The 25,479-nt window shown below is 40.2% G+C and overlaps 1 protein-coding gene across 1 annotated transcript in view; it reads left to right on the forward strand.

The window, feature by feature from the left end:
* The window catches only part of SND1 (staphylococcal nuclease and tudor domain containing 1), a 957,459-nt gene that overhangs the window by 839,852 nt on the left and 92,128 nt on the right, over positions 1–25,479 (forward strand). Inside the window, exon 18 of the mRNA XM_073619298.1 lies at positions 6,603–6,744. Within this exon, the coding sequence (XP_073475399.1) occupies positions 6,603–6,744 (142 nt within the window). The remainder of the gene's footprint in view (positions 1–6,602; positions 6,745–25,479) is intronic.

The raw sequence follows: 25,479 nt of genomic DNA on the forward strand, positions 1-25,479 counted from the left end.
CGCTGGATGACCTTGTCCCGGGCACTGACCATATCACAGACACAGTGCACTGTTCAGACTTGATGTGCTTGGTACCTTTACTTCATGAAATCCTGATGGGTTTTTTTTTGTTTTGTTTTTCTTTAATATTAAAGATGAGATGGTGTAGTTTTTGTGTGGAATATTTATATAATTTTTTTTAAAACAGTTGCCCAAATATTTTATGACCTGAAGATTTACCACTACCCTTTTTTAATCTACAGGCTGCCAGCTTTCCAAAAATCTATAGTGTGGGAATTCAATAAAATATTTGCGACACTTTTCTGGCAGTATTGGCTTTTAAAAAGTCCTGCTCCTAATTCATAAAAGCCTTGTTACAGTTGTAGTAACATTCTTATGTGCGTTACTTTTTACAATGTGTTGCTGTGCCTGCAACAAATTCAAAAAGAATTACTGCCAGTTAAAAAAATAAAAAGTAAAAAAATCTGGAGATAATTAAGAGTAAACCAAATTTGTCATACAGGCAGGCCAGAGCTATGGGGGAAGGGGGGTATCTTGTGTTTACCAACTTTACCTTGTGTAAAGGCCTGATTCACATATGTGTGGCCACGGTTCATAGCATGGGGTCTAGTGCGTCCCTGTCCACCGAATCACACCGGTCAGGTTCGATTTGGGCCTAAATTCACATCTGAGCCAGACCCAAAGATGAACAGGACCCTTCTGCAATCCAGACCATGGCCGCGGCCCTGGACCTGTGTGAACCGGCTCCATTGAGAGCTGGTCACACTCGTCTGTCATGCGAATTGGGTGCGGAAAAAACCCGCATCCAGTTTGCATATATGTGAACCCCGTCTCAAGTGTATTTGCCTCATTGGTTGCTAGGACATAGATCACTAGCACCTTGCTAACTAATGGCGCTGGGCTGAACACGGCAGTGGGTGGAGCCTGATGGGGACGCTGAGAGACTAGTTTCCGATTAGGTCTGCCTCCCTTGTGATTGCAGAAGGCAGTGGGTGGATTCTATAACCGCTATTAGAATGAATCAAATAAATAGTCTAGAATCCATCCACTGCTTTCTACTGTCAATCCCAAGGGAGGCGGCCTGATCGGCCATGCCCCTGTTTGGACAGAAAGCTTTGTGTTACTGAGCTGCACTGAGGAGGTGTGTTCAGTATGGATGCTCCGGCCTGAGTGCCCACCTATTGGGACAAAGTCATGTACCTGTTCCTGACAGGTATGTGAATTTGTCTGCAGCACCAATATTTGTTGTGCAGAGGTGCAGTGGATTTCTAAAGAGGGTCTATGACACTGTTTATGAAAACCACTGATAATCCTTTAGGAGCCTTAAGTAACATAAGAGTGGATTTAAATTTGTTAGGTTCAGCAGGGACCAGATGAGTTTCGATCTGTGCATGGCCCTCCCTGTTTGACAGAATTTAATTGGCCTTGCTGCAAAACGTTCTTCGATCAGCTGTTAGAGCAACTGATGTATCCCTTCAATAGAGGAGTCCCACTGTCAGAAAACAATGACACAGCAGGGTGGATTCCGCCATCCACCTAGCTTCCTTGTGGTGTGTGGATGAGGGAATCCATTTGTGGTTGTGTTTTTTTTTTTTTTTTTTTTTAAGCCATAGTTCTTTGAAAATGTTTGATACATGAAAATTTTGTATGAACAATTGATAATAAAGGCTGATATTCATAGGGTTTAAACCGGAAATTATGTACTAGTTGATGGCAAACTTTTTTTTTTAATTCTTTATTTTGAATTTTTTAGTCGTACAATAAGTGTGACACAAAGACAACTGTAGGAACGCGTATAGGTCAGAGGCATATGAGAACAACTAATTAGAACATGCCTCTTCCATCGAACCATATATAAAGAAAAAGTAGTGAACAAAAGACTTATTTTTTTTCTAGTGTATGCAAGCAAACTCCATGATCCAAAGAGGGTTAACACAGCTTATGAGAAAGCAAACCCAGGTGCTCCTGGTCAAATTCTGATTTCATAATTCCACTTGGATTTGCTTTGTATCTAGAGCTCTGTCAGTATATATGAAAAAAAGCAACCATCCCTTCCATGGTATGGGTTTTGAATCTTGATCTATCTAATTTTCTACTTTTATATTTTATACTGTCGCTATATGCATAAATTACATTTAATAATGGCAAAAAAGGAATTTGGATAAGCCTATTTTGAGGAAAATATGTAGGCAGCTATTGAGTTTTTTTCCTCATCTGAATCACTGACCCTGAACAAGTATGCAGATCAGAAGTTCTGATTTCATCTGCTGTGTGCTTTCTCTGGCTTGGAAAAATTCTGAAGTCTGGATCAGTGTGACAGACAGACAACTAGTATTTTCAGGAGATTGTCAGCAGAGGCATTCTCCATATCCTCTTATGTTTTCATGTCTATGCCCATGTCTGATTTAATGTTTTCATACATTTTTTTTTTTTTTTAAAGCGGGACTCTGGACATCTAAAATACCATTTAGTACCCTTGCAGATTTTTCTAAAAATGCATTTTTACATTCAGCTACCATAAATACCTGAATCTGTCTTCATATTGGCCTGTTTTTCTCATCTACATAGCAATGCTTGAACTGAGAGGAGAGGACACACAAGAATCTAGCTAATCAGACTCTGCTGTGTGCACACGGAGGAAAGAAGACTGAGCAGAGTTGATGACTTATTATTGTGTTGCTCTTCCATCATTATCCAGTCAGCTGGCTGTTATATGAAAAAAAATAGTTGTTATGAAAAAGTTAATGTACCTTCATCTTATAACTAGATAAGAACAACTATTGTGGAGGCAGCATGGACTTTCGTGGTACGATATGAACTTACAGAAGTCAGTTTACAAAAAATATATAAATGTATTATACAAAATATACATAATAAAAAGCCTTGAATGAGTAGATGCTAGACATTGGATGCTACTAATAGAAAGAATAGGAAGAAACATATGTTTAAATAGAAACTAATATTTAAAAAATTCATAAGGTGGAGATATCTATCTCACAACCATTATGGTTCAAGTAATTTCGAAAAAGAGAGAGAAAATGCATTCACGATATTTCAATTAATAGTACACAGCTGTGTAATCTTCACTAGGCAAAGCAAACAATTAGGCAGGGAGAGTATATTATCTAGATGGGTACTGAAATCAGGTACACGTGGAAATAGTCCAAAGAACCATCTAGAGCCACATATGAATTCTATATAAAATAGAGATATACAAAAAAAGGGGAAAGGAATTGTTATTAAACTGATTTAAAACTCATAGCAAGGAAATATTCCTAATGGGAGTGATCACAAAGACGCTCACCTATCTTAAGAATCTCAAATCATGATATCAAGATCACATCACAAGGAATGGATATACTCAGTAAGTGTCCAAGCATCAAAGAATATTCAAATAAGGTATTATACAAGATTTCAGACACAAACCAGATCCATCAGGATCTATAAAGTAACAAGTAGTAGTTCATACATGGACAAATCATGAAGATCAACACGCATAAGATGACACATACTGATCAGTCCACTCTACAGAATGTCTCCACCGCCATGCACGCTGTCACCAGGAAACGTCTGAAAGATTGGTTCCCATTATATACCATAAAGTACACATGATTCCTATCCGTTTAGACGTCAGCAGCGTGCGCCAGGGCGCCGCAAAATGACGTCAACGGATACGATTCCAGGGCACGCATCTGCGTACGCGCGATTGACGGCACGTACGCATAGCGTGAGCATGCGCGGTACTGCACGGTGATCTGTCAGTGTGTAAACAGAAGGACAAAGCGTTGGCCCATCCAAACAAAATCTAACGTCTGTGTACGCCATCTAGTGGTTATAACACAAACATCAGAAGGATGAGGAATCACACACTCGCCCAAGAGATATAGACCCCTAAAACACCTGAAAGTAGGCCATGGAAGGTGAGGGCTCCTATTAACGAGGATCCAATCCAATGTAAAGGGGTACCATTGAGGGAAAGAGAGGGGATGAGGGATGTACCGAGGGGGTATATTAGAATTTATCTTCATTTATATAGATACCTGACAATATACCATGAAGGTTGGTTATTAGTTGTGTATGTTTTGTGATGTTAACAATGTATATCTGATTCATATACTTTTTTGTAGATCATTTTCTGACCTAATATATTCCTGAAGAAGGGGGTAACCCCGAAACATGTAGAGTGTGCAACTGGAAGAACAGTTTCCGTGTATAACAGTGCGGAACCATAATATACATTCAATTTCTTCCAATTTGTGTGAGATAAGTGGACGCTCCACTATTGGTAGCATCCAGTGTCTAGTATCTACTCATTCAAGGCTTCTTATTATGTGTATTTTTGTATAATACATTTTTATATTTTTTGTAAACTGACTTCTGTAAGTTCATATCGTACCACAAAAGTCCATGCTGCCTCCACAATAGTTATTCTTATCCAGTCAGCAGGCTACAGAGACGATAGCAATGTATTCTTGAATGCTAACCAAGAAAGTAGCGTCCCCTGCCGGTTTGTGGTGTTGGCCAGACATTGCAAAGGTTCTGGACTACATTACTAATCTTTTTCTCTTATAGATTAGTTCACGTGTGGATTTCAGCTGTTTAGCTAGCTGTTTAGAGTTCTGCTTTAGGAAATTGATACATAGACATGCGACGCCAAGACTACCATGGCCCCAATTTGTTGGAATATGCAATGCATATGCATATTTGTTGGAATATGCATATACATGCATGTCCATACCTACGTACGTAGTTTGCTATTGTTGGTCAAACTGTAACTTAGAAATGAAATCATTTCATTGTATTAACTCCTAGCCGCATGTTTCCGTAATATTTTCTAAAGAAGGATTTCAACAGTTTCTATTCTTAACCCTTTCCTAGCTGTATGCTATAAATATAGACTGTAAAGGGACGGTCTATATTTAGAGGATTGCTAAACTGGATAATGTATTGAATGATCCACTAGAGATTGTACTGCAGAAAGTATATTTAAATCAATGGTGTTACTGCATATCCACTTTGCTTGTTATCTGATCATAACCCTGAAGATAATGCTTGGCAGCTGGGCTCGCTCCTCTAGTGGCGAGATGGTGTACATAGTCACTAATGCTTCACCAGAGTAATTAGCATCTCTGTCCGTTCCCATCCATCACTCTGCCTCCTCTCCACCTGCTGGGGACTCTGTGTCATTTTCAAGTTATTTTTGTTGAGGTTACACAGGACGCTTTTGACAAGGAGAGGCTGTACCAGACAACGTGCTTGTTGATGGACACTTTGTTTTTCCTGAACTGGGACTATAGCATGCCATAGAACTCCACAGCAAATACGTCTACTGCAATTATACAGTCCTAAATAGACTTGTCAGATGTATATGATTACATACGTAATTGCCAAATTGCTCCTGCCAATAAACATATTGTTGCTTTATTCTTCCCATTAACGGCTTCCGTAGTATAACATTTGTGTTATAACAATATAACCCTTATCAGGCAGTACTTTTGGAAATCAGTTACAGTAAGCTAAATGATGAGACAGCAAAATGGTAATAAATTTGTTTTCTGTGAGAAAAAGCATAACTGATGTTTGTATATTCTCTGAATATACAAACTAGCTTTGTGAGGAAATTACAATGATGTAATTTTCATGCACGTCCAGTTATTTGCTAATACACCCTGTTTTTTTTTTTTTTTTTGATTCCCGAACAGCTACTCCATCTCTGCTTCCATATACCATGTATCTCAAGTATACCAACAGGCCTTTTTATATACCCCCCATGACTAAGGGCCAGTATTAAATTTGCTTGTTGCAGAGAATGTATAGAAGTGCTTATAGGGAAGCGTAAAGTAGCTCTGGTTTTAACAAGTGTGTTTTTTGTTTTTTTGTAAGTTACACCATACGTTTTTCAAAGCCTCATTTGGGCTTCCAGATCTCACCTTGTCATTAGTCATTTTTAAACTGGGCATGGCAGCACACATGACAATTGTGTAAAGTATAGAGGATACTAAAAGAGAGTTTCCCACATGGGGGCCTAACTATTTATCCATGTGTTGTAGCTTCCTTATTGGACACTACCTGGCTAATAACACGGTTTTTGAAAGTTGAGAATATCAGATAAAATGTTATCAGTTTGAAATATGAGCAGTGGGAAGCATCTGTGGTATTAGGAACAAATCATTGCGACCAGCTTTTAAGGATCATAAATTCTGTATTGTAAACCACTGACCTTGGATGACTCCTGTCACCTAAAAGTTTCTGTGGCTGGAGCCAGTGGTCTTTCTCTTCTTCACATCCATAAGAGGCCTTTATCACAAAGATGTTCAGCCTACACTGACCAGAAGAATGTTCTTAGATCTTTTTGAGTTAGCTTAAGATCTCTGGGTGCTACAGTGGGATGTAATATGTGGTGTGTGAAGGGAATTGTTTACCCCCAGCACCTCGTTTAAGGTGTCAGTATGACCATGAAATGCATTTAGGAAAGTCAGTTTAGTCAACTAAGCTATGTATTTTACTTCTCACATTAGTTTGTCTAGATACTTTTTTGTGAGTTCAACACTAACCATGTTTTAGCTTTTAGGTAATTTTAATATTGTGGGGTTTTTTTTCAGATCTGGTCGAAGTTTGAGGAACAACCAGTAGAAGAAGTAGTGACTGTGGTGGAGGAAAAGGAAAGAAATGCCAATTACAAGCCTGTCTTAGTAACAGAGATTACAGATGAGCTACACTTCTATGTACAGGATGTAGAAACAGGTAAGTGTCTCTCATCCTTAAGCATTGTTTCTCTGTCTTTCTTTCCACATCCCTGCAATGCTATAAGACAATCCACAGTAAACTTTTTCTGTGCCATCGTTTTCTTACTATGCCAGTTTATAGGCACATAAATTCTATCCATACTGTACTTGGCTGTGTGCAAAATTCATTGAACTCATTAGGCGAACTTTGGGTGCAGTATTAGTTTAATACATAACTGTGACACACGGGTAGAAAGAAATCCAGGAAAGGTCATGGCTGTTGCTGCCAACAAAATTTTAATATTAATGAAAAGGACAATTGTACATTAAAATTCACAGTTCTATTTATGTAAGGACAGAGTACTTATTTCATTTTGTTTCCACTATAGTAAATCAAACCCCATATGATAGGAAGATGTGTTCAGGTCCAGTATATAGCAAGTGTCTTATCTTTAAATATAAAATATGTATATAACCTGAATAAAATATGCAGTATTAAAGCTTAATTTATGAGGCTGGTGAAGTGTTGAGCACAAATCAATAAGATGGGAGGTTATTTTAATTCTGTATGTTTGTATCATCCATTGGATCCATTATTTTATTTTTTAATTAAAATGTCTTATTCACTGTTGGTGGTGCATGAAAGAGGAATGTACTATGCTACACATCTAGTGGTCCTGCCCTCTGAACTCGCTCTTCTGGAGACAAATATTTACTAAATATGAACAGGTGAGGAGCCTGTGCAACTGAGAAACACTGGAAATTGTCCTCTTCTCCCTGCACCCAGGATCAATTTCATGCTCCAATAAAGGCCTCTCCTACCCCCCCTTCTAAAATAATGGTTCATTAAAACCATCCATCTGCAGCAAATGGAGTTACTGAGTCCCATTATGACAAATTTGACTTGTGTATTCACTTAGGATTTAGCTGATCCAGATACTCCATCAGAACCCTTTTGTAACCTTGCTGACTATTCTCCCATCGACTAGGCTTGGGGGCTCGCTCTCAGTGGCTACCCCACCTTCCTCTCTTATCCCTCTCTGTTCTATCTGCCAGCAAATCTTCCTTTTGATCTGTTACTTTTGTTCTGATCCCCCACCAGACCCCTTTCACATTACACAGGTTAATTTGTTTATATACCCCCTTCTACACATACCCAGGTCAACCCTTTGTACTGTATCCCACAGGGACCAACTTACAGCACAGGTCCCTTTTTCGATTAACGTGGTTGACAATGTCTTCTCTCAGTGATCCTGTATTCATTTGTCCAGTTCATACTTGTGGTGAGCTTGAATGCCCTGTCCTGTTTTTATGTACTCTGTTAGTACTGAAAACATTCAATACACTTTTACTTAAAAAAACAAAATACAAATAAAAAGTCTTCACAAATAGAAGTACCACTTAACGTTTGTGTAATCCCCCCCCCCCCCCCCCCCCGAAAATGGGCATTTAGCTGTTAAACTTTTTTTTTTTCTTGTGAAGCATTATTGTACCCTAAAAAAATCACTATTTTATCACCAATCGAATTGCCCCCTTTTTTCTCACTCAGTAGACAAATAATTGAAACTTATGATTTCCAGCCTGAAGCTAGTGCTATTCTAAGGCGGTATCACAGACCCCTTCAACATTGTTTGTGAATTCAGCTTTGCATTCAAAAAAAATCTCAAAAATCACAAGATGTATCTTCATCTGATCTGTGCGGAAATTTTTTTTTTTTTCATTTTAATTTACAAAAGTAAATAAAGCACAGTGATGAGAATGCTGCAATTATGTTGCTTTTGTAAATCGGGTATTTTTTTGTTCTATATTGGTTGTTCTTGGAATAGGGTGCATAACCAATCCTGCTTCAATACTGCCATGAATTGGTAAGACAATCCATTGTTTCCTATACTAAAGTTGAATCTATTTACATAAACGTGACATTTTATGTTATGAATATATGCTTTTTTTTGTTGACCTTCTTTTAAATCAGTAATACTTTTCACGGGTAGTATAAAGGTGCATGCATATGAAACATTACAGGATTGTAATGGGTTGATTATCTGCAGCTCCTGTTTTATGACAGAGATGGGAAGAAACGTTTTCAGACTTTCAGCTCAGAGAAGAACTGGGGCATTGAAAATCTAGAATCTGCTGGGTTTTTCTTACGGTTGTGCTCATAAGTTTACATACCCTGGCAGAATTTATGATTTCTTGGCCAAGGGAATATGAATGATAAAACAAAAACTTTTCTTTCACTCATGGTTAGTGTTTTGCTGAAGTTATTTATTATCAATCAACTGTTTACTCTTTTTAAATCATAATGGCAACAGAAACTACCCAAATGACCTTGATCAAAAGTTTACATACCCCAGTTCTTAATACCCTATATTGCCCCTTTTAAGATCAATGACAGCTTGAAGTCTTTTGTGGTATTTATTTGTTGATGAGGCTCTTCATCTTCTCAGATGGAAAAGCTGCCCATTCCTCTTGGCAAAAAGCCTCAAGTTCCTGTAAATTCTTGGGCTGTCTTGCATAAACTGCACGTTTGAGATCTCCCCAGAGTGGCTTAATGATATTGAGGTCAGACTAGGATGGCCACTCCAGAACCTTCACTTTATTCTGCTGTAGCCAATGACCGGTTGACTTGACCTTGTGTTTTGGATCATTGCCATGTTGGAATGTCCAAGTATGTCCCATGCGCAGCTTCCTAGCTGATGAATGCAAATGTTCCTGTAGTATTTTTTTGATAACATACTGGATTCATCTTGCCATTTTTGACCAAATTTCCTGTGCCTTTTGTAGCTCGCACATCCCCAAAACATCAGCGATCCACCTCAGTGTTTCATAGTAGTAATGGTGTACCTTTCATCATAGGCCTTGTTGACTCCTCTCTAAATGTAACGTTTATGGTTGTGGCCAAAAAGCTAAATTTTGATCTGATCACTCCAAATGACTTTGTGCCAGAAGGTTTGAGGCTTGTCTCTGTGCTTTTTGGCTTACAGCCCATCTTTCTTCAAGTGCCTCCTTATTGTGCATCTTGAAACAGCCACACCACATGTTTTCAGAGTCCTATATTTCACCTGAAGTTGGTCTCCCTGACCGTGGTTTGGTTTCAACAGAACCCCTCATTTTCCACTTCTTGATTAAAGTTTGAACACTGCTGATTGGCATTCTCAATTCCTTGGATATCTTTTTATATCCCTTTACTGTTTTATACATTTCAACTACCTTTTCCTACAGATCCTTTGACAATTCATTTGATTTAGAATCCAGAAACATCAGTACAGCACTGGATGAAAGATGCAAGGGTCTGTCAGGAGTCCAGAAACTCATTGACCTTTTTTACACACACCCTAATTACAAGCAAACAGATCACATGTGAGGATGGTTACCTTTAATAGCCATTCAAATGCCTTTTGTGACAACTTGTGTGCATATTATCAGGCCAAATTTACCAGGGTATGTAAACTTTTGATCAGGGTAATTTGGGTAGTTTCAGTTGCCATTATGATTTAAAGAGTAAACGGTCAATTGAAAAGTAATGTTTTTGTGTTATCATTCATATTCTCCGAAAAATGGCCAAGAAATCATAAATTCTGCCAGGGTATGTAAACTTATGAGCACAACTGTATGTGTGTTCATGTTTCAAGTCTCAGTTGCAGATTTTGAGGATATTGGGTGCAGGGGTTGGGCCCTCCCCTCTGTTGTCTTAACTGGACCTCTGCAAGTTCAATATGATCTTGTATCATCTTGATGAAAAAAACTCACTGACACTTTTCTCTTGATCTGGGCCTCATGTATGAAAAGTGTTCTTGATTTTCATGGCAAGCAGTAGTCTGTCATTTCCCATTTGCATGTTAGAAAATGCTGTAGACCTGTTTTTAAAACAGTGACTGAAAAGCTCCTTGTTTTGGTCCAATGGCATCCAGTAAGATTCAAATATAGTGCAAAATCACAGATGGAGAAAAAGGTTTGCAGCGCCCCTATCCAACCAATCTGATTCAGCCAATAATCTGATTTAATACACTTTGATAAATTTGGCCCTGTGTTTTCCAGCTTGAACATTGCCACTCTCCTGTATACTGTTTTTACGTGCAGTGCAAGCATAGGCAAAGTGAGAGAATTCATCAAAACTATAGCAGACAGAATCTGGAGAAGCTGTGCATGGTAACCAATTAGCTTCTAGCTTTCATTTTCAAAGCTTAATCAAACAGAAATAAAAACTGATTGATCATGCACAGCCACTCCAGCTTCTGTCTGCTTGAGTTTTGATAAATTCTCCCCAGTGTGATTTATGGAGGAAAACGAGGTAACCAGGTTTATCCATTTAGTTATTTCACTCTGCATCCCTACTGGGACACGTTTGTTGGATGAACAGATTGCACCCAATCATATGCAGCCTCTGTTTGGGTTTTTTGACAGGCACTGTGGTGGGGGGGGGGGGGGGGGCTACCTGTTGATTGTGATTGGAAAGAGAACTAGTAATGGCTGGGCCTTTTTGGAAATATAAGCACAGTTGATGTCCTTCATTATTTCCTAATGTTAAAGTGGCCTTGCTTTTCAACTACCTAGGCCAACATCAGGCATTTTGTAGTGCCAAGGATAATGTGGAGTGGACCTATAGTATGTCACTTGAAGCTTCTTGCTGGTCATGTAACACACATGATCTGTTTTAATAAATAAAAAGCTTGGCTTCAAATAGAACCAGTTACAACTACACCAAACCTATACAAAAATAAAAGTATTTAGTCTTCAGATGTTTGAACTCTGCTGATAATGCACGATTTACATTCTGGCTGGCTGCTGGTCTGTTTTATGTAATAACGATATGCATACTCTCACTCTTTGTTGGTTCTGACCATGAGAACAGGCAGTTCACTGAGCATCAAATGTCAGACTTCAGGTAGCCTCCCACTTCTGAAGCTTGGCCATACATGTAGATATTGCATATGCGGTTACAAGTAATTGCCAGAAACTATGAGTTTGATCGGCCACCAGATCTTGGTCATTTCTGAAATCAAAACTGGGCAATAATTTGTTTATTTCCCCTGTTTTTGATTCAATCTTTCAACGAACGGTTTTGAAGCGAAGGTAATTTTAGATTTTTTCTACTAGTTCAATTGAGGCAATCTTGATCTAATTTCCTTGGCATTAATCTAAGCCACCATTTTGTTTCTTCAAATGCTTTTCAGTTTTGACGAAGAAAACTTAATCAAAAGCTTTTATTTCTAGATCAAATTGCCACATGCACAGCCAGCTTAAATTTTGGGGCTTTGGGATCCAGCTACAGGTGTGATTGCACCTGTGCATTTTTGCGTGTCGGGTTTAGGTCAGCACGTTTATTTCAGTGGGCTGCCCCACGCATGAAAATCTCACAAAGGTGACCCCCCCCTCCTTTTTTTATTTTTTTTATTAAGTGTGGCATACACAAATGCATGGTACATTGGTACCATGTGTTTTGGTGCACAATGTCGCAAGTTACATTGAAGGGCCATTAGGAATTATTGGCACTGCCATGCACCTGCAAAAGAGATCTACATTATTTTTGAATTGTGGAATGTGAAAATGTGAATTTGCAACTGTTTTGTGGTGCCGACATGTGAACCTAGCCTTGGTCATCCGCTGAGTAATTCTGGCCAAATGCAATGAAAATATCAGACAACCAGTATTGGTCACTCAACTAGTTTAAACCAGCTTTCAGACACAAAAACAACCAAATGAACAAGACCACTTACCACAAATACTTTGGGTCAGCCTTGTTCAGGGGTGTTTTAGATGCTTTTGCACAAATTTACTATGCACTCATTTTGGCATGGATGAAGGACCTCCAAACCAAAGCACCAATTGATCTCAAACTGACCTTAATTCATCTAAGTGTATTCTAGTCTATTTCTAGGCAAGGTTAATTGAGGAAGTAAATATCGATCTTTCAAAAGTAAGGCTTAACGTTAATAATGATTTTAGACTAAATGTTGAGATTCTTGCATTTGTTTATAGGTGTAGGGTTCCCTTTAAATTTTGCCCTTCCTGGTGCTAAGCGCTGTAATTCAACCTTCAAATGCAAGCGTTTAAGGGGCGGTGTTTAATATTTGTGATAAGTTGAGGTGAGGCCTTGTGTATGGCCTAGCTTTTGGATCACTTTATACAATAATTGACAATGTAAAAAGCTACTATAATGTGCAGGTGGTTTGACCCAGCAAATGTGTTGCTAACCATGTACTTGACAGTTCTTTCATATTTCCATTAGGTTTTCCAGAAGCTTTTGCAATAAAAACTTGTTTACATATAATCGACTCTATAGCGCTCTGCACCTGTCTATTTAATTATTTTCAGATTTCAAAATTAGGGTGGCGATCAAATGCCTATCACTTGGAATTTTGGCAGTTTTGATCGCTTGTCATTACGGTATCAGGAACTGAGCTTTCATCAGCTGCCGCTGCAATAGATTTGCAAGTCTGATGCTGTCACAAAAGTAATAAAAGTGGCTTCTTGCTACAGGAACTTGGCTTTAACAAAAAGTATAAATATCTATGTAGCAATGCTGTTGTGTTCTTCCCATGCACCAACTAAAATTTGGGAAAGGGATGTACTGTATGTCCAGGTAGTAGAATTTACTCCAAACTGTCCTCCAACCCTAATGCCCCGTACACACATTCGGACTTTGTTCGGACATTCCGACAACAAAATCATAGGATTTTTTCCAACGGATGTTGGCTCAAACTTGTCTTGCATACACACGGTCACACAAAGTTGTCGGAAAATCCAATCGTTCTGAACGCGGTGACGTAAAACACGTACGTCGGGACTATAAACGGGGCAGTGGCCAATAGCTTTCATCTCTTTATTTATTCTGAGCATGCGTGGCACTTTGTCCGTCGGATTTGTGTACACACGATCGGAATTTCCGACAACAGATTTTGTTGTCGGAAAATTTTATCTCCTGCTCTCCAACTTTGTGTGTCGGAAAATCCAATGGAAAATGTCCGATGGAGCCCACACACGGTCGGAATTTCCGACAACACGCTCCGATCGGACATTTTCCATCGGAAAATCCGACCGTGTGTACGGGGCATTAGAGCATTTTCCAGCATTATTTTTTTTCAAACTTGATACATGTCTTTTTTTCAGCCTATGTATCTGCCTGAAAATACTTGATGAGAAATTTACAATATTCCTTGTATAAGGTCATGCATTTTGTTTTTTGCTGCAAGAAAGCCAGGCCACCTTCATAAACCACCTAGGTTCAGAATTTGGCTTATTCATATCAACATTAAGGACAAGCTGTGAATTTGTGTCTCAAGCCCTTACTTTGCAGTGTGTTATAATAGATGCTATGTGCAGCTTCCATAGATTGTGTACTGCTACATACCATAGATTGTGTACTGCCAAGGAGCCACTTGGTAATTTGGGTTCCGTGCTCTGTGCCTCGACTACACCAACCACCTCAGCCCCTCTGGCACACCTGGTTAAGAGAGTCACTGCAAGCACTTATAAGGATACAAGTATAGCCCTTTCATGCCAAAGCCCCAAACATTATATATATCTATAGATCTAGATATTATATATATCTAGATATATATATATATATATATATATATCTCTAATTTAGCAGAGACCCTAGAGAATAAAATGGTGTGTGTTGCAATATTTTGTCACACGGTATTTGCGCAGCAGTCTTTCAAATGCCCTTTTTTGGGAAAAAGTCACTTTCATAAATTAAAAAAAAAACGTAAAGTTGACCGTAAAGTTAGCCCAATTTTTTTCTATAATGTGAAAGATGTTACGCCGAGTAAATAGATACCTAACATGTCATGCTTTGAAATTGCTCACACTCATGGAATGGCAACAAACTACAGTACTTAATCACCATAGGCGATGCAGAGTTTTTTTGCTAGAATTATTGCTCTCGCTCTAACGATTGCGGCAATACCTCATGTGTGATTCAAACACCGTTTACATATGCCGGTGCGACTTGTGCATGCGTTTTCTTTGCTGCGCGAGCTCGCGGGGACGCTGTACATTTTAATTTTTTTTATTCTTATTTATTTTATTTATTTTTTACGGAGCAACAAAGTGTGGCGGTGGAAAGGTATTGGTGAAAAAGCCAAAAATAAACAATAACTAGTAATAATAAGTGTAAAAAATAAGTGTAAAAAATAAGGGGGGTGGTGTGTTACCCTAACAGAGTGTAGAACCCAAGGTATTTCCAATGGGTATATACCCAGAGGTATCTTCCACAAACCCAAAGACAAATAAATACCTTAAAGCGGGGTTCCACCCCAATTTTATAACATTATTATGCATTCTCTTCCTTGCCTAGATGCTGACATGCTGTGTAAAAAAAATTTAAATCGCCGTAGTTACCTTTTTTTTTCTAATCTTCTTAGCACTTCCTGGTTTTCCTCCCATGGGAGTAGGCGTGTTTCTAGCCTCTCCCAGACCTCCCACAGTCCCCTGGGAGCTAGTCTCAGGCTTCCCAGCATGCATTGTGCAACAGCGTCATCACAACATCTCGGTGAATGCTGGGAGCACAGCATTCACCGCATCCAGGAAATACATGCTTGTGGGCTTCAAATGCCCACAATGAAGATGGAAACCGCCTTCAGTGAATTTTATAAGTTATTCTTTACAACGAAATCGGACACAGGCGGACTTATTACACAGAACATGTGAGTAGATAATCATGAGAAGAAAAGTTTGTGAATGAACTCCAAAAAAAAAAAAACGATAGATAGTTGGACCCCCCGCTTTAATGAAAAAGTAAATATGAGAAGTGATGGAAAATAAAACTACATATAACTAGTAGTATTCATTCGTAATGCAGTGAGTGTATTGTGATGCGAAAAGCCTGAATAATTGGATGAATCGTAAAACAAATCCAAATATGTATAATAGAAAACACCTCAATATGCTATAAGTAAGCTCAACAATATGTGTCTATCAGATTAATTGCATAATCACATATCACGTATCAAGTATATCAGACAAATAGGTATATAGAATATCAATGTCCGTCACTACAAAATGGGTTGGTCACGGTGTCTACGTGACACTAAAGGTGCTCCCGGTCATCACATGTATTAAAAAGGGACTATCAGGAACATCTCTGCATGTGGAGTAGGCTCTTCTCCCAGCGTGACAATATCATCTCAGGCAAATCAACATAAAATGCCCTTACCAGAACGGGTGGACTCCCGTTGGCGGTGAGTCAGAAAGGCTTGTACCGTCAAATGGTGTAGTAGGTCAAACAGTAGAGTTGTTCAGATTTGGATCCTGCCAGTAGACTTGGCTTGAAGAAGCAAAGAGTATCGCCAAATGGTGTATCCCTGAGTGGGTTGGACTGGACCCTGGTGTCCTTTTCGAACCAGCTTGGAACAACCGCCAGAAACCACCTCAATACCGACCATCCACATAAAGGGGCAAGGAACAAAAGAAAAACTTCAACATGGCGTAAATCCGTTTGAAGCGTTGAAAGAATTTATTGGTAAAAAAGTTTTTTTACATCCAACAAATAATAAAAAGTTGGGCGGTAAAAACTAGGCTCACAAATAAAAATGAATAGCGCAGTAAGTGATGGTTAGGGTAAAACAAACGAACCTGGCGCGTTTCATCCTCTAGGACGTCTGCTGGGGTATTTTTTTACATTGTTACTTAAAAAAATCTGATAATTTTTATCGCTGTCACAAGGAATGGAAACATCTCTTGTGACAGTAATAGGTGGTGACGGGTACTCTTTATGGAGAGATCGGGGGTCTAAAAGACCCCAAATCCCTCCTTTGCCCTTCAAAGTATTCAGATCGCCAAAAACAGCGATTCTGAATACTGTATTTTTTTTAAATCTGCACCACTGGCAGCCAAGTAAACCGGAAGTGACGTCACTTCCGTGTTTTTACATAGGAGACTGAAACTAAGCCGTTTCAGTCTCACTCTAGCCGGCGGAAGTGCCAGATGGTGGAAAGAGCGGCGGGAGGGGGGCATCCCCTCCCACTCCTTTAGGATTACAGCAGAGCTGCTTTCAGCCGCATCATTTGGTATCCCTAAAGAGCCGCCAGCTCTAAAAAATGGTACCGGGATGATGCCAGCAGCTCCAGGCGTCATCCTGGTATAACCCCTTTAAAGTCAAGCCCGCATATGTGCGTACGGTCGGCACTAAGGGGATAGATACCTTTCACTCGGCTGTGAATTAGTATCAGAAAATAGACATGACTAGTGGTAAAATAACTTAATGTATTTGCACGGGTTAGAAGAAATGTTGGTTTGAGCATAAATGTCCATGTAGAACGTAGGTTCAGAAACAGTCTGCTAAACAGTATAATCTCTGTGCCAAACTAACTTAGAGTCCTGTACCACTTGACCGGAATCAACTCTCAAATCAGCAAAGTCAGAAATAAACTGTGCATACTGTATGAGCAATAATATAATATAACTAGTTTAGAGTGCACTCTGAGAATGGGTACATTATCCCCTAAGAGTTGCCTCTTTTATTATAAGCATTAGGTAAAGGTCTCTATGGGGCAGCTGTAAAGGGGCAGTCATTTAGTTTTAACTCTTCAGCTGGCTAGCATTGGGATCCCTGTTTTACCATTGGTGCACATGAGTACAATCCCAATCCAACCTGAAGCCAGCGAGTTTGGCTACTAGGCAGGGCCATCTTTAATATTGATTGGACCCTGGACAAACATTTTCTGGGCCCCCCATGCAATTTTGCTCTCCACCTGCTCTGAGCCATACAATAAATAGCAGCTAAACTCAATCAGTTTAATTAGATCAGGCAGCATTTGTGATTGGTTGCCAGAGGATACAGTGTATCATTACCACTGACTGGCTGCTAGAGGTTACAGCACACATTATGGCTCACTGATTATTTGAGAGATATATAGAGCACATGACTTCTGCTTATTGATTGGTTGCTAGAGATTACTGTACATCAATACTGCTCACTGTTTGCTAGAGGTTGCTGGACGACATCCTTACCACTCACTGATTGGTTGCTAGAGGTTACTGCATACCCTTACCACTCAGTGATTGGTTGCAAGAGGTTAGTGCGCATCATTACTGCTCACTGATTGGTTGCTAAAGATTATAACACATCATCTCCTCATTGCCTGCACACCATGGACTGGGCAAGTGAGGGGACCCATCAATAGACAGAAAACTCCTAGGGATCCTGGGATCAGTGGCAATGCTTGGGGGAGGGGGAGTGTGATCAGTGGCAATGCTGGGGGGTTGACAGGATTAGTTAGGAGGCAGTACTCTGTGACAAATTCTGAATCATGTAGAGAAAAGCTGGGAATCGTTGGCAAGTATATAGTGGGGGATTCTACACAGACCACAAATGTAATAGGGAATTTACAATGACCAGCAATGTGGGGGGGGGGGTAAACACTGACCACCATGTAATGGGAGATTTTACACCACCCACCAATATAAAGAGGGATTTCTACATGGACACCAATGTAATGGGAGCATTTACACCAACCACCAATGTAAGGGGGAATATATAATGAATTCCACGTAAGGAGGAATTTACACTGTCAACCATTGTCAAGCAGATTTCTACTGACCACCAATGTAAGGTGACACTAATACACTGACCACCAATGTTGGGGGGGGATTTACACTGACCACCAGTGTAAGGGCAATGCAGCACTTACCACCAATGTAAAGGGAAATGTTCAATGGTCACCAATGTAATGGGGGATTTTACATCAACAGTCAAATGAGGGGGATTTCTACACTAGCCACCAATGTAAGGGGGGGATTTACACTCCCCACTAGTTTAAAGGGGGCTTTTACATAAACAACCAAAGTAAGGGAGGATTCAAGTGCAAGTTTGGATTTTTTTTTACCGATTACCAATAGAAAGAGGAGTTTCAACACTGGCCACCAATGTAATGGGGATTTACACTGACCACTAATGTAATAGGAGCATTCACAGTAACCACCAATGTAAGGAGGTTTCCCCTACCCAAATCTCTTTGAAGCTCCCGGTCTCCAGACCCTAACCCGGCAATGAGAAAACCAAAAGATTAGTTTTCTTCAACCAGAAAAACAATTCTGAAGCCCTTCACATATGTGAGACCCCTATGTTATCATGAATTCCACTACTACAGTAGCAGGGTAAAAGGATCAGTCCAGGAGGCAGGTAAAAAATATGGTCAATAAACAGTCCAGGGTCAGTTCCAGAGCAGTCAGAGTTTTGTACAATTTAAGTAGTAGACAGAAGCGTGGTCGAATAACAGGCCAGGGTCAGTTTTGGAGCAGGCAGAGGTATGGTCAGTTTAGACAGCAAGCAGAAGCGTGGTTGAATAACAGGCCAGGGTCAGTTCAGAGCATGCAATGGCATAAGGGGTGTGAAGGTATATGAAATTGCGAATTACTTTTACCATACCTCACTAATGCGGAGAAGTATGGTAATGGTGGAAACAGTCAGCTATGCAGAGGCCTGGTTGGGAAGGACACTGGGGACAATAATACGTGGTGATTATTCTAAGGCTGGGTTCACACTTAATTCGCATGCAGCTCACAGCAGGGGTCTGATGCTTCCCTGTTCTCAGTTTCAGGGACGATTCTGGTCCGAATTTTTGCCTGAATTCAGGCCCGAAACGGAGCTAAAGACGCACAGGACCCCTGTGCAATTCGCTTTGCAGCCGCCACGGTGATGTGTGAACCGGCTCCATTGAGAGCCAGTCACAATCTCCTGTCATGCGAAGAAACCTGCATCCAATTAGCATAAGTGTGAACCCAGCCTCACTCCTCCTCTTGGGTACACCCAGCATTTCTTTTGACGTCTTTGGCCTGTTTCTCGGGAGAGGGACCTTCTCGAGAAAATGGCATTCGTGGAGTTTGCTTATTACATCTGAATGCTTTCTGGTGCGCAGTTGGGGTATATATGGGCAGTGATGATTTCCTCCTGATAAGCCAAGGAAGGAATACGGGTCTCTAGGTGAAGTGTATATATAACCATTGTATATGGCCAAATAAAAAAATAAATTGAGACTTTTTTATACCAATGGTATGTTCGTCTTGTGCCAAGGTAGGTTTGGATCATTTGATCATGGAGGTCGACTCCCCCCCCCAGAACAAATTGTAGTCGTGGACACATTTTTGGATTAGGCCATTCCTTTTGGGGATTTCCACGCAGTTGTTGTGTATTGAAGACAGCATATACTGTAGATATTTTGTCCCTTCCCTTCATAACCAGAATTTCCTCGCTCTGCAAACTTTGCGACTCCCCTCTTCTTAGTTTTATATTAACCGCTTAAGGGCTGCCCCACGTACATATACTGCGACATGGCTGCCCTTGAGTGCAAGATCACGTACCAGTATGTGATTGTTTTTCTTCAGCTCTGGGGCGCACAAGATCTTGTGTTTCTGCTAAGCAGGTACACAGATCTCTGCCTGTCTTAAGTCAAACCATCCCCCACAAAGTAAGAAAGTACTCCTCAGGGAACACAGTTAACCCTTTGATTGCCCCCTGATAACCCTTCTTTGCCAGTGTCATTGGTGCACTCACCATGGATTGTTTTTAGCACTGATCACTGTATTGGTGTCACTTGGTGTCAGATTTGTCCACCGCAATGTCACAGTCCTGCTAAAAATCACTGATTGCCGCCATTACTAGTAAGAAAAATGAAAAAAAGTCCATAAATCTATCCCATGGTTTGTAGACGCTATAACTTTTGTACAAACCAATCAATGTACGCTTGTTGGGATTTTTTTTTTTTTTTTTACCAAAAACATGTAGCAGAAAACATTGGCCTAAATTGATGAAGAAATTAGATTTTTACTTTTTTTTTTTTTTTTATTGGATGTGTTTTATAGCAGAAAGTAAAAAAAACTTTTTTTTTTCAAAATTGTCATTATTTTATTTTGTTTATAGCGCAAAAAATAAAACCCGCAGAGGTAATCAAATACCCCCAATAGAAAGCTCTATTTGTGGGGAAAAAGGGACATTTATTTGAGTAAAGTCTCACACAACCACAGAATTGTCAGTTTTACGCAGCGCAGTGCAGTATTGCAAAAATTGGCCTGGTCGGGAAGAGGGTAAACGAGCCTTTGAGGGAAGTCCTTCCTATTCGCTCGCACAGTGGCACATGCTGGAGTCGTCTTCTGGTGAAGGTTGCGGAAAAGGAGCAAACTAGTGTAGAAGTTTTCCACATAGCACTGATAACCTTTTTTCAAGGAGTGCAACTATGAGGTCCCAAACAACTTTCCTGCTTGTTCCTATGTAGTCTCGGCATTCAGGGGGATGCAGCTGAGTGTTCTTTCCTTCATACACCCAGAAAGCATAAGTGTACACATGGCCCTGTTGCATAACTTGTAAATTTTTACTCCACATCGGACCCTTTTTCTGGGGATGAATTGCTTAATGCCCAGCCTGCTGGTAAAGTGGACAAGCAACTCATCCAGGCAGATATTTTGGTCTGGGAAAATTACTGGGCAAATGTTTCTGAAAAAATTTAGAAGTGGCCAAATTCTATATAACTATGCTGGGTCTTTTCCGGGAGGGCACTGGGTATTATCGTTATAATGTAGGAACCACATTAACATCAAATACCTTGTTATGGGCATTACTGGTGAGTTAGATCGGCATGGGGTAGGTGGACCAGTATGAGCGTAACTAATGTTTTTTGTTGAGTCCCATATTGAACATGAGGCTCAAAAAAAAAATCTTGAACTCCTCCACTGTTAAGTCTCTCCATTTATAGGGATGGGAATAATAGGACTTTGGATTGTTCGCTGTGAATTGTTGGGCATACAGGTTTCACTGGGCCACAATTAAAGATAGGTCATCAGTAAAAACTATATGAAAAAAAATTATGCAGGCAAAATTCTTCGTATTCACCTGGACACCTGGCTGGGCAGTAAAAGGGGGGGATGTTGGGATGTTTGCTGCTTTTGAGTTAGGAAGAAGCCACAGAGTGTTCTGAAGGGCATATGGAAGGCTGGCATAGGTCTTAACCCTTTGGGGCTGACGTGACACCCCACTAGTACCTGGCTTTTCTTGCAGAGGTACTCCATCTCTGGTGGATGCCACTGTGCTAGTGGTGGATGGGGCTGAACTAATAGTGGATGCCACTGCTCTACTTGTGTTAGCCTCCTCGCCAGAATGCCTTCGTTTGGTGGGCACACTATTCTCCTCTTCCGAATCTGTAAGTGTCACTGCTTAGCACTGGCACGTAATTGGAATCAGAGTCAGAAGCAGAATTCCATACAAAGAGCTCTCACTGCTCTCATTGGCTGCACCTAGAATTTGGAATACCTCCTCGATTTTAAACTTTTTTTTTTTGGACATGATGACTGTGGTGACGCTGATGAGCCTGCACAGATCAGTTACACAGATATCCACTGATGAGGCAGCGTAGATGAGGCCCAACTGATGAGCGGCACTGATCAGCTACACTGATATGCACTGATGGAAGTTCATGTGCACTGACTGGCATGGTAAAAGGCAGCTGTGATTGGCCATTTACCATGAGCTATGATTGCCTGTGTCCATGGGACATGGCCATCACAGATTCTTCCCTCTGTGTGGGCAGCGGGTTTCCTTGAGGACGTTAATAGCCATCATTCAGTTATAGCGCAGGCGGCAAGCGGTTAATATTAAAGTTAATGGGGAACATGTGTATCTCTGTAACCATTCCTTTTTTCTTAAAGGGTTTATTTTATAAAATGTTATGATTGTTTTAGAAAATATTTTTGGGTATTCTGTGTGACTGCAAACACATAACAAACGCATTGTGGGGGCTTCTCAAATTTGACTGCAAAAGTGGAACTACACTCGAACCTACCTGCGATGTAGTTGTTTTCATCTAGAACATTTCACTACACCAGTGCACCCCTCTGCCTTTTGTCTGTAATCTGATGATGATCCTGGAATGCACCCGCTGGTCATGCTGGTACACCCTCCTTGCTACCACTCACTCAGACAGATATTAATATAAAAGTGCCAGATATTTCTCAAAACCACCAGTCAAAATATAAACCTGTGTAGGAAGTTTGAATGTGATTGGGTGGCTCAGGAAGCACCCAGAGGGAGGCAGTGTACATGTTTCAAGATTTAATTTGTTATTCCTAGTTGTAGTGTTTACTGGATGTTATTAGCAGCACACTCATTGTTTTCACATATTGGGCGTTTCTCTTTATTCTTTATACCCTTTCTTGGTTAAGATAATTTTGAATACAGTGGGGACGGAAAGTATTCAGGCCCCCTTAAATTTTTCACTATTTGTTATATTGTAGCCATTTGCTAAAATCATTTAAGTTAATTTTTTTCTTCATTAATGTACACACAGCACCCCATATTGACAGAAAAACACAGAATTGTTGACATTTTTGCAGATTTATTAAAAAAAAAAAAATCTGAAATATCACATGGTCCTAAGTATTCAGACCCTTTGCTCAGTATATTTAGTAGAAGCACACTTTTGATCTAATACAGCCATGAGTCTTTTTGGGAAAGATGCAACAAGTTTTTCACACCTGGATTTGGGGATCCTCTGCAATTCCTCCTTGCAGATCCTCTCCAGTTCTGGATGGTAAACGTTGGTGGACAGCCATTTTTAGGTCTCTCCAGAGATGCTTGATTGGGTTTAAGTCAGGGCTCTGGCTGGGCCATTCAAGAACAGTCACGGAGTTGTTGTGAAGCCACTCCTTCGTTATTTTATCTGTGTGCTTAGGGTCATTGTCTTGTTGGAAGGTAAACCCTTGGCCCAGTCTGAGGTCCTGAGCATTCTGGAGAAGGTTTTTGTCCAGGATATCCCTGTACTTGGCCACATTCATCTTTCCCTCGATTGCAACCAGTCGTCCTGTCCCTGCAGCTGAAAAACACTCCCACAGCATAATGCTGCCATCCCCATGCTTCACTGTTGGGACTGTATTGGACAGGTGATGAACAGTGCTCATACTGCTTGAATTAAGGCCAAAATGTTCTATCTTGGTCTCATCAGACCAGAGAATCTTATTTCTCACCATCTTGCAGTCCTTCAGATGTTTTAGCAAACTCCATGCGGGCTTTCATGTGTCTTGCACTGAGGAGAGGCTTCCGTCGGGCCACTCTGCCATAAAGCCCCGACTGGTGGAGGGCTGCAGTGATGGTTGACGTTCTACAACCATCTCCCGACTGCATCTTTGGAGCTCAGCCACAGTGATCTTTGGGTTCTTCTTTACCTCTCTCACCAAGGCCCCCCCCCTCCCTCAATAGCTCAGTTTAGCCGGACAGCCAGCTCCTGGAAGGGTTCTGGTCATCCCAAACGTCTTCCATTTAAGGATTATGGAGGCCACTGTGCTCTTAGGAACCTTAATTGCAGCAAAAACATTTTTTGTAACCTTGGCCAGATCTCTGCCTTGCCACAATTCTGTCTCTGAGCTCTTCAGGCAGTTCCTTTGACCTCATGATTCTCATTTGCTCTGACATGCACTGAGCTATAAGGTCTTATATAGACAGGTGTGTGGTTTTCCTAATCAAGTCCAATCAGTATAATCAAACACAACTGGACTTAAATGAAGGTGTAGAACAGGGATATGCAATTAGCGGCCCTCCAGCTGTTGCAAAACTACAAGTCCCATCATGCTTCTGCCTCTGGATGTCATGCTTGTGGCTGTCAGTCTTGCTATGCCTCATGGGACTTGTAGTTCTGCAACAGCTGGAGGTCTGCTAATTGCATATCCCTGGTGTAGAACCATTTCAAGGATGATCAGAAGAAATTGACAGCACCTGAGTTAAATTTGAGTGTCACAGCAAAGGGTCTGAATGCTTAGGACCATGTGATATTTCAGTTTTTCTTTTTTAATAAATCTGCACAAATGTCAACAATTCTTTGTTTTTCTATCAATATGGGGTGCTGTGTGTACATTAATGAGGAAAAAAAATGAAGTTAAATGATTTTAGCAAATGGCTGCAATATAACAGAGTGAAAAATTTAAGGGGGTCTGAATACTTTCCGTCCCCACTGTATGTGTAATTTCTAAAAGGTGTGGGGTGTGTTCTTTGTACGAAGGGATTTACACTATGCCACATATATTGCACACTTCTGCAAGTACATCATTATTCCAGATTTTGAATTCTTTAGGAGGGAAACTGCTTATAATGTCACTAAAGAGCATATATTTGTAAATAAGTACCTCATGTATGTATAAAAAAGGGGGAAAAGTGTTACAGGCACTTTAACATGTTGCGTAAACCTTTTCTAAGTAATGGCCGTTAAAAGCTTTGTAGATTTACCAAGACCTATTACTGCCCAATGACTTGCTGAGCTGCATCTACTGTTTGCTGAAAATTTTGGTAAAGCACTTCAGGGCTTCTGGATGTCTGCAAATCCCATATTATGTTTGTTGTCCTAGGACTAAACATTTGCAGGCTCCCTAGTGTAAATTAATTTTAAATAGGTTCTTATCAGCGAACTTGTAATTGCAAAGGTTTGCAGTGTTGTAAATTGGACAAAAATGAGGAAACTTGAAGAATATACAACAAGCTTGTGTAAGCAAATGGTGTGCTAACACTACAAAAACAGGCAATGAATTTTAAGTATAAATGTATGCAAATAGCAAAGTGTAAAAAATTCAGAATGCACACAATATTTGCTGCTATTGCAAGTTTTGTTTATAGTAAGCATGTCACTTAACCAAGTGAGTTTATCAGACAATAAGATCTCATTGTGCCATAATGTAGTGCATCTGTGTAGGACATTTAAAGTTTAACGTCACCTTTTAGTGCAGTCATACTTATTTTTTTAATGAGCCCAGGCCCTACAGGAGTCTGTCTACTAGA

The sequence above is a fragment of the Aquarana catesbeiana genome, linkage group LG03 (genome assembly GCF_042186555.1).
Source record: "Aquarana catesbeiana isolate 2022-GZ linkage group LG03, ASM4218655v1, whole genome shotgun sequence".
Lineage (NCBI taxonomy): Eukaryota > Metazoa > Chordata > Amphibia > Anura > Ranidae > Aquarana > Aquarana catesbeiana.